Genomic DNA, 10,000 nt, shown 5'->3' on the forward strand with positions numbered 1-10,000 from the left:
ATGGAGAAGGTGTTTAGTTTATATATGGAGTGTATAAATGTAGAAGCAGTGGTGTAGTGGTCCCTGGAGAAGTGGGTATATACCATAGACCTGCAGATACCCTGCACTACACCACTGTGTACAACAGGAACCTGCTGAGAAATCTGGAGCACTGCAACCTCAACCGAGATTCTTTACAAGATTTTTCTGACGGTTTATTTCAGGTTAATGTCTGATGGCTCCTGTGGAGAAGATATAGATTTACTGCTCAGACTCCATCTGCTCCAGGTCCTGATTACACAGACTCACTGTCTCTGTCTCTCTCTCTGTCTCTCTCACTGTCTCTCACTGTCTCTGTCTCTCTCACTGTCTCTGTCTCTCTCACTGTCTCTCACTGTCTCTCACTGTCTCTGTCTCTCTCACTGTCTCTCTCACTGTCTCTGTCTCTCTCTGTCTCTGTCTCTGTCTGTCTCTGTCACTGTCTCTCTCACTGTCTCTGTCTCTCTCTGTCTCTGTCACTGTCTCTCTCACTGTCTCTGTCTCTCTCTCTCTCTCACCGTCATTGTCACTGTCTCTGTCTCTCTGTCACTGTCTCTGTCTCTCTCTCTCTCTCTCTCTCTCTGTCTCTCACTGTCATTGTCTCTCTCACTGTCTCTCTCTCTTTCTCTCTCTCTCTCTCTGTCTGTCTGTCTGTCTGTCTGTCTGTCTGTCTGTCTCTCTCTCTCTGTCTCTCTTTCTCTCTCTGCGAGGGTGGTGTGTGGAGCGTGTGAGAGCGGTTGGCGTTTTGCCAATTTTTCGGCACTAAAGTGCAATTCTTTTCCGTTTAAAATCTCGGAATATTAATATACTTATTGTGTGAGTGTGAGCGAGTGTGTGCGGACAATAACTGTGTGTGTGAGTGTGTGCGCGCGTGTGTGTGCGCAGGTGTGTGTGAGTAGCGTGTCGGTGAAGCGTGGTTATGGCGGATCCGACCGCGAGGTTGTGTGAGAGTTTGACTCGCTGGCACGGTGTCCGTGTTGTGTGTCCGGCGCGGTGTCCGTGTTGTGTGTCCGGCACGGTGTCCGTGTTGTGTGTCCGTGTTGTGTGTCCGGCGCGGTGTCCGTGTTGTGTGTCCGGCGCGGTGTCCGTGTTGTGTGTCCGGTGAGTGTTGAAGAATGTTGTTTAGCAGTCAGTAACGTGGTGGGGCATGAGAACATTGTCTCTGCCTCCAGAATGAACAGTGCCATTGTGGTGTTTCTGAATAATGTTGAGAAAGTCAGAAATCTGATTCAGAAAGGCATCATTGTTAATAATGAGACAATACTGGTTTCTCCCCTCAGTTCCCCAGCTAAGAAAGTCTTGTTGTCCAACGTCCCTCCTTTTATTTCAGATGAAGCTATCTGTAAAGAACTGTCTCGGTACGGGCGAATTGTCTCCCCCATTAAGAGAATCCCTCTTGGCTGTAAGTCCCCACTGGTTAAACACTTGGTTTCTTTTAGAAGAATGGTCTTCATGGTTTTTAAAGAAGGTGTGGAAGAGCTGAATGCCGTTTTTAAATTCAGAGTTGAAGGCTTTGACTACAATCTGTTTGTTTCTTCTGATACAGATATTAAGTGTTTTAAATGTGGAAAAACTGGTCATCTTGCTCGGGCCTGCCCTGAGAGGCAGAGTGACCCCGGTGTTTCTGAGCGACCGGGGCAGGACGCAGCTCAGTCGGCTGGGGTCGTTCCCCCTGCGGCTACAGTTCGGCCGGCTGCTGAGGGCCCCGGAGCTGCTGCTGCACCAGACCCGAAAGAGAGTGAGCCCCAAGCCCAGCCTGCAACCCAGAAGCCCACTGGGGCTGCAACAGCCCCGGAAAAGCCATGCACGGCCGAACCGGCCGCGGAAGAGCCATGCTCGGCTCAACCGGACCGGGAGAAGCCGTGCTCCACTGAGAAGAGCTCAGTGGGTTCTGGAGCAGTGCTGGAGCTGCCTGCGCTGGCAGAGGCAGGCACGGAGGTGCAGAGCGAACGCCCGGAAACACCGGACACTACACCAGTGCAGGGGGACGGGGGAGACGTGGACATGGTGGATGAGCCCGTCTTTAAAGTGCCGAATAAAAGGAAAAAGCAAGGTAAGGGACGGGAAAAAAGCAGGCAAAGAAGGACACAAAGATGGAGGAACGAGAATCAGACAGTGATGACTGCATGTCAGACTCTGTTTTAATGTTCGATTCTCAGGAGGAACAGGTTCATGTTGTGTACAGCGCTGATGATATTAAAGAGTTTTTAAGGAACACCAAATGGCAGAAAAATGTAGCATTGGAAGAGTTTTTCCCGAACCGTAAACAGTTTATTCACGACATTAAGTTCTTCAGAAGAGAAGGTGCATTCATTGATGTTGAAATTTTCCGTCTGAAGAAACTGATCACGAGTGAATAAGGAAAACTCTGATGATGACTAATGTGGTGTTTTTTTTATGGTAGAGTGGTTTTTACCCTCTGTTTAATTTTATTTATTTTATTTATTTCTATGAAAGGAGTTAATATTGCGAGTTTAAATATTAATGGGGCAAGAGAGCAAATCAAGAGAGCTAAACTGTATGGTCTTTTAAAGCAGAAGCACATTGACGTTGCCATGCTGCAAGAAACCCACAGCGACACCAGCAATGCTGCTGATTGGGTGAAGGAGTGGGATGGGTTGGTGATTTTAAGCCATAACACAACGCTCAGTGGTGGAGTCGCCTTGCTCTTTACTCACAGTTTTATTCCTTGTTCTTATTCAGTTGAAGAATTTTTAAATGGGAGGATTTTAAAAGTGAAAATTTTTTATGAGAATGAGGTTTTAGTTTTTATCTGTGTGTACACTCCCACCAGTGCAGTGGAGAGGATGATGTTTTTAGATACTCTGAACAATGTCATTGCTGACTGCAACACTGCAGAGATTTTAATTCTGGGCGGTGATTTTAACTGTGCTACAGATATTTTAGACCGGAACCACACAGAACCTCACATGGCTTCCCGTAAGCGCCTGTGGGAGATGGTGGAGGCCCACGAGTTGAGCGACATATGGAGAACTTTTAATAAGAACAAGAGACAGTACACGTGGGCCCATGCCATAGATAACACACTCTCCCTGGCGAGATTAGATCGTTTTTATGGTTATACACATCAGCTGACGTTTTTTACAAAGTGTTTTATTGTTCCAGTAGGTATCTCTGACCACAGTATGGTCCAGTGTACTATTACTAAAGAGAAGGTTAAACCTAGGAGTGCCTACTGGCATTTTAACACTGCTCTTTTAGAAGATGCTAATTTTAGGGAGTCTTTTATTTTTTTATGGAATTGTTTTAAACATGAGAAGGCAGCTTTTAGTTCACTTCAGCTGTGGTGGGATGTGACAAAAGCACAAGTCAAAGAATTTTGTCAGCAGTACACTCTCAATGTCACAAGAGACATTGTTAGATCTCTGAAAGCTCTGGAGATAGAAATAGTGGAGCTCCAGCGTTTGGAAGCCACTGGAAATCGAGGGCATGTTGAAGCCCTCAAACGTAAGAAATCCAAAATGAACGACCTGTTAGACATTACAGCACAGGGGGCGCTGGTCCGCTCACGCTTTAAAAGCACTGCTGAGATGGATGCTCCTTCAAAGTTCTTTTTCAGTTTAGAGCAGAAGAATGGACAGAAAAGATTTATACATGCTGTGCGAACAGAATCAGGGGATCTCGTATCTGAGCCCACTGAAATTCACCAGCAGACAGTAAGCTTCTACTCGAAGCTGTACAGCAGTGAGTGGTCAGGGGCACAAGTAGTGGAGGACAGCTTCCTCATGGACCTGCCAAAGCTCTCTGAGCAAGCGGCGAGAGAGCTAGACAGGGAGCTGACGCTGGAGGAGGTTCATGAGGCTCTCCAGGGGATGGAGAATGGACGGGCGTCAGGTATAGACGGTCTCCCTGTCGAGTTCTACAAGGCATTCTGGGCCGTCATAGGGCAGGACGTGCTGGATGTCCTACGGGACAGCGTACGGAGAGGTGAACTCCCGTTGAGCTGCAGGAGGGCCGTCCTGACCCTGCTACCGAAGAAGGGAGACCTGACCCACCTGAAAAACTGGCGCCCGGTCTCACTACTGTGCACTGACTGCAAGCTGCTCTCAAAAGCATTAGCCTCGAGACCGACTAAGGTAATGGAGCAGCTCATTCACCAGGACCAGACGTACTGTGTGCCTGATAGGTCCATATTCGATAACGTGTATTTAATTCGTGACATTTTGGACGTCTCCAGGCTATTGGGCTTAAAAACTGGTCTGATTTCTCTAGATCAGGAAAAGACTTTTGACCGGGTTGAACATGAATATTTGTGGAAGGTGCTGGAAGCCTTTGGGTTCAACCCAGGTTTTATAGCCATGATCAAGATGTTGTACAGTGACATTGAGAGTGTACTGAAGGTTAACGGTGGTTTATGTGCTCCTTTTAGAGTGTACAGAGGGATCAGGCAGGGCTGTTCCCTCTCTGGAATGTTGTACTCTCTAGCTATTGAACCTCTTTTAAATAAGTTAAGAAGTAATCTCTCTGGTTTTAATATTCCACATGCTAATGCCTCAATATGTTTATCAGCTTATGCAGATGATCTGGTAGTGATGATAAACACACAAAATGATGTCAATGTTTTAACTGATATTTTAAATGACTTTCAAATTTTCTCCTCCACCAAAGTTAACTGGTCTAAAAGTGAAGCCATTTTAGTTGGGGAGTGGGGAGGTGGGCAACCGTCACTACCAGGAGGCTTAGCGTGGAAAAGAGGTGGTTTTAAATACTTGGGTGTCTACCTGGGGAACAATGAGTTTTTAAGTAAAAACTGGGAAGGTTCTGTAGAGCATGTGAAGGGCAGACTGAGCAGGAGGAAGTGGCTGGTTCCAAAGATGTCCTACAGGGGGAGAACGCTGGTCATCAACAACCTCGCCGCGTCGTCCCTCTGGCACAAGCTGGCATGCGTGGATCCGCCGCCGAACCTGCTAACAAACATCCAGGCCCTGCTGGTGGACTTCTTCTGGGACGTTCTACACTGGATTCCACAGAGTGTGCTTCATCTGCCGAAGGAGGAAGGAGGACAGGGGCTGGTCCAGCTGTCCAGCAGAGCCGCAGCCTTCCGCCTCCAGTTCATCCAGAGACTCCTCACTGGACCCGGAGACTTAGTATGGAGAGCAGCAGCCAGTGGACTACTACGCACAGTTCAAGGACTGGGGCTGGACAGAGCGTTGTTTTTAATGGACACAAAAATGCTGGACATTTCTGGACTACCAGCCTTTTACCGTGGATTTTTTAAAATTTGGAACTGTTTTAAGAAACAAAACAAGGGCTGTAGAACGCTACACTGGCTGCTGGAGGAGCCTCTGGTGTACGGCGGGAGACTGGACATCTCCAGTGTGACCGTCCCTGCACTGTCCAGAACTCTCATCTCCTCAGGGATTATAACGCTCCGGGAGCTTGTGAACATCGCGGGGTCGGACTTGTCGAGGGCAGAGGACCTGGCAGTGTGTATGGGACTGCGGTCCCTGCGTGTTGTCAATCAGCTCCTACACCGCTGGAAATCTGCATTGACATCAGAGGAGCGTGTTCAGCTAATGGACTATTCACGCACAGAGACTGGTCCTGCAGAGGACGAACCCTTTCCCCAGCTGAACATCGCTCCTGACCTCGACGGGTGTGCAGGCCCCCTCCTGGAGTGCCGGGGTGAAGGGGAGATGGACTTTGGGTCAGTGTCGGGGAAGCTGCTCTACAGAGCGTGTGTAAAGGTTTTAAATAAGAAGAAGCTGAGTGGGAGGGTGGACACCCCATGGAGAAGTGTACATGGTTTTACTGATGATTTTAAACCGGAGTGGACGCACTGTATAAACCACCGTTAACTAAAAAATCTGCCGACCTCCAGTGGAGGATTTTACACTGTATTATCTCTGTGAACTCTTTTATTTCTGTTTTAAATCCTGATGTTGCACATGATTGTCCTTTTTGTTCACAGAGAGAAACAGTTTTTCATGCTTTTATTCACTGCTCCAGATTACTTCCACTGTTTGTGTTTTTACGGAGCATTTTAAGGGCTTTTAATGTTGTTTTTACTTTTCAGTGTTTTATTTTTGGTTTTAAGTTTGTCAGGAAACACCGGTTCAGGTGCCAACTGATTAATTTTATATCTGGTCAGGACAAAATGGCAATATACCTGAGCCGGAAAAAACAAATTGCACAAAGCACTGACTGTGACGCCATAAAAATTCTGAAAAGGCTGATGAAATCGAGAATTTCAATTGATTTTAATTTTTATAAAAGTATGAATGACTTGGATGTTTAAATGTGTGGTGTTGTGAGAATGTGTTGTGTTCTGTAGCAGAAAGGAAACTTAACTTTGCAGCAGAACTAAACTAATCACTCATATTTAAAATAATTTACTGACATTTATTTTAATACGTATTTATTTATTTATTTACTTATTTATTTATTAAGTCACTGTGACTTTTATATGTGACTTGTGTAAATAAAGATGCGTAAAAAGTCAAAAAAAGTCTCTCTCTCTGTCTCTCTCTCTCTCTCTCTCTCTCTCTCTCTCTCTCTCTCTCTCTCTCTGTCTCTCTCTCTCTGTCTGTCTGTCTCTCTCTCTCTCTTTCTCTCTCTCTCACACACTCTCTCTCTCACACTGTCTCTCTCTCACTCTCTCTCTCTCTCTCTCTCTCTCACACTGTCTCTCTCTCTCTCTCTCTGTCTGTCTGTCTCTCTCTCTCTTTCTCTCACTCTCTCTCTCTCTCTCTCTCTCTCTCTCACACACTGTCTCTCTCTCTCTCACACACTGCCTCTCTCTCTCTCACTCTCTCTCTCACTGTCTCTCTCTCTCTCACTCTCACTCTCTCTCTCACTGTCTGTGTCTCTCTCACTGTCTCTCTCTCTCTCTCTCTCTCTCTCTCTCTCTCTCACTGTCTCTCTCTCTCACACACACTGTCTCTCTCTCTCTCTCTCTCTCTCTCTCACTGTCTCTCTCTCTCACACACACTGTCTCTCTCTCACTCTCTCTCTCTCTCTCTCTCTCACTGTCTGTGTCTCTCTCACTGTCTCTCTCTCTCTCACTGTCTCTCTCTCACACACACTGTCTCTCTCTCTCTCTCCCTCTCTCTCTCACACACTGTCTCTCTCTCACTCTCTCTCACTGTCTCTGTCTCTCTCACACTGTCTCTCTCTCACACACTGTCTCTCTCTCTCTCTCTCTCTCACACTCTCACACTCTCACACTCTCTCTCTCTCTCTCTCTCTCTCTCTCTCTCTCCCCCACCCCATCTCCTCTATGCCTTCGTGTTATTGTAATAGATCGCCACTAGGGGGCAGAAACGGAAGTTACGTACGAGTCCAGCAGTTCTTCTGTGGTTGACGCTAACAGCCTGGTTTCCTCTGTTAAAGATGGCGGTCCACGGCCCTGTAGTGAAAATCCACCCCGTGGTTCTGGCTTCAATCGTGGACTCTTTCGAGCGCAGGAATGAGGGAGCGAGCCGTGTGATCGGTACATTATTAGGTGAGCTCTGTCTTTCTGCGTTAGGTTTATTTATGTCATGTACGATAGTTGTTGTATAAGTCGCTCCGTTTTGGAGGCTAATGCTCCATTAGCGTGTGTGTAGATGGACACGTGACTGATTCTAGTGATGTTCCTGTAGATACCGGTCATTAACACAAACCTTTCTCTGTCTACAGGAACCATAGATAAACATTCTGTAGAGGTCACCAACTGTTTCTCTGTTCCACACAATGAGTCTGAAGACGAGGTAAGGACCTGTATATTCCAGCTGGCCGGGCTAATGGGGCTAATGGGGCTAATGGTGTAAGAGAGAGATCTCCCCAGGAGCATGAGAGTACCCTCGGCCAGAATTTAAAAGCAATGTTGGGCTCCAAATGAATGACCGCTGGTTTAAAGTGTAATAGCTGCATGACGACGTTCTTTCCTGTAACTCCTGGGGTTTACACTGAGAATTTTTGTGAGTCTTGTGTATTTGTACACAATGTTCCAGGTGGCAGTGGACATGGAGTTTGCAAAGAACATGTACGAGCTTCATAAGAAGGTTTCTCCCAGTGAAGTCATCATCGGCTGGTGAGTGACCGCTCGGTCCTGAGGGTTATTCTGTAGCACTTATTTTATATTCCTGGTGTATGTTCACGGCTGCTTTTCTGTACTCGATCTGAAAAAGTGACCTGTTGTGTGTCCAGGTATGCCACAGGATACGACATAACGGAACATTCGGTGTTAATTCATGAGTATTACAGTCGGGAGGCTCAGAACCCCATCCACCTGACCGTGGACACGGCGCTGCAGAGTAATAAGATGAACATCCGAGCCTATGTCAGGTCAGGACACCTTAGTTTTATCACTTTATTATTTTTGCATTTGTTTTGTTTCTGTGTTCTGTGCTGATTTGTTGGTTTGTGTCTCAGTGCACAGATGGGAGTTCCCGGGAAAACTGTCGGTGTGATGTTCACACCTTTAACGGTGAAGTACATTTACTACGACACGGAACGCATTGGAGGTCAGTCACAGAAATCATCCTGAATCTGTGCTGTGGACATTTTCCCTTACAGGACAATGAGACCGATCCGTAGATGCGTCTCGACTCTCTCTTTATTTATTCTGCATCAATACAGAGTGCTTTTTGTTCTGTTTGTGAGACAGCAATGCTAAAATCAGGAGAAAAGCCTTTTCACCCAAAGTGGGTTGTAGATTGTTTAAAAGTTTCTCCAGAAAGATATGTAAAGGTGAAACACTGGACTTTAGATTTGTTTAAAGTGGTCACACAGGAGGGGGAAAGAAGCGGTCATGTCAGGAATATAGCTTCATTAGGAATATTTTTTCCTCACACTGCTGCACACTGACCTGAAGATTCAGTACAGCGTTCGTGTGAAGGTTCAGATTTATGAAGGTTCTCCGAGGAACCGAAGCGTCACGGCAGTCTAACCCACGCGTGCCTTCAGCTTCAAATCTCTTCAAAATCCTCAATGTTGTTTGTTCTACTGAGAAGAACAAATATTTTTCAACGTACCTTAAACAGAAATGTGAACCTTTCTGGAAAACCTTTCTGCTCTAACGGCTCTGTTTTCATGTTTTCTCTCTAGTTGATCTCCTGCAGAGGACTCGTGCGTCTCCCAGTCGCACCAACGGCCTGACTTCAGACCTGTCTCAGGTGGCCAGTTCAGCCGGGCGCATACAGGAAATGCTCACTATAGTCCTGGCGTACATTGAAGACGTGCTGGTGAGCGTGTGCTGCTGTTAAACTCCACTCTAAAACACTGTTTATAGAGAAGGGATGTGTTTAGTGAGTCTGGTGCTCATCTGATGGTGTAGATGATGATGGTGTGGAAGCTGAGGAGTTTGAGCAGAGTGTACAGATGAGGAGCTGGACAAACTAAAGTGTCACAGCATAGCTCTTTTTAAAATGAGGCCAAAACGTCACTGCACCTCTATCACAATGGCATTGTGGGTAATTTGGGAAACTGAGCCAATGGTAAAATACACCCGGAGAAAGTTCAATAAGAAAACCCCTTTGTTCAGGGCGGAGTTGTCTTTTAAACAAATTAGAATTTTATTATTGGGTTCAGATTATGTTTTAATTAAGATGCAAATGATCTGAAGTGTCTGAACGTAAACACAGATCCACTCTGTTGTCTTGTTTTTGGTCTCAGTCTGGAAAGGTGACTGCAGATAACAGCGTTGGCCGTTACCTAACGGATCTGGTCAACAAAGTACCCAAAATCTCAGCGGAGGACTTTGAGAGCATGCTGAACTCCAACATTAACGTGAGTGCCTCGGTGTGGTCTGTAAGGCTTCCTGACTGCGGTGGTTTTGTTCATTGTGCTTACTTTCTCTTCTGTTTTCTGCAGGACCTCCTGATGGTCACCTACCTGGCGAATCTCACTCAAGCTCAGATTGCTCTTAATGAGAAACTTGTTGTTCTGTAATTGAAAAATAAAGACATGTTTATCATTCCATCAGAGTGCTCGTGTATCAAATCTACATTTATAGATTTCTCTGAGAAGCCGGTGTGTT

The 10,000-nt window shown here is 46.2% G+C and overlaps 2 protein-coding genes across 2 annotated transcripts in view; both read left to right on the forward strand.

The window, feature by feature from the left end:
- LOC131346497 (lecithin retinol acyltransferase-like) overlaps window positions 1–10,000 on the forward strand; it is a 155,816-nt gene that overhangs the window by 59,774 nt on the left and 86,042 nt on the right. The gene's annotated exons all lie outside the window — the stretch shown is intronic.
- Window positions 7,324–9,940, forward strand: eif3f (eukaryotic translation initiation factor 3, subunit F). Its single transcript, XM_058379949.1, has 8 exons — window positions 7,324–7,483; window positions 7,660–7,730; window positions 7,974–8,053; window positions 8,170–8,307; window positions 8,395–8,486; window positions 9,070–9,206; window positions 9,637–9,750; window positions 9,835–9,940. The coding sequence occupies exons 1-8, from the start codon at window positions 7,372–7,374 to the stop codon at window positions 9,910–9,912; spliced, it is 822 nt and encodes a 273-aa protein (XP_058235932.1). The 5' UTR covers window positions 7,324–7,371; the 3' UTR covers window positions 9,913–9,940.

Source organism: Hemibagrus wyckioides, linkage group LG26, assembly GCF_019097595.1.
Source record: "Hemibagrus wyckioides isolate EC202008001 linkage group LG26, SWU_Hwy_1.0, whole genome shotgun sequence".
Lineage (NCBI taxonomy): Eukaryota > Metazoa > Chordata > Actinopteri > Siluriformes > Bagridae > Hemibagrus > Hemibagrus wyckioides.

Bases quoted from the DNA above. Each gene is read 5' to 3' on its own strand.
- eif3f (XM_058379949.1), top strand. From the start codon at position 7,372: ATGGCGGTCCACGGCCCTGTAGTGAAAATCCACCCCGTGGTTCTGGCT. The intron at 8,054-8,169 runs GTGAGTGACCGC...TTGTGTGTCCAG, and splicing joins AGTGAAGTCATCATCGGCTG to GTATGCCACAGGATACGACA. The intron at 9,751-9,834 runs GTGAGTGCCTCG...TGTTTTCTGCAG, and splicing joins TGCTGAACTCCAACATTAAC to GACCTCCTGATGGTCACCTA.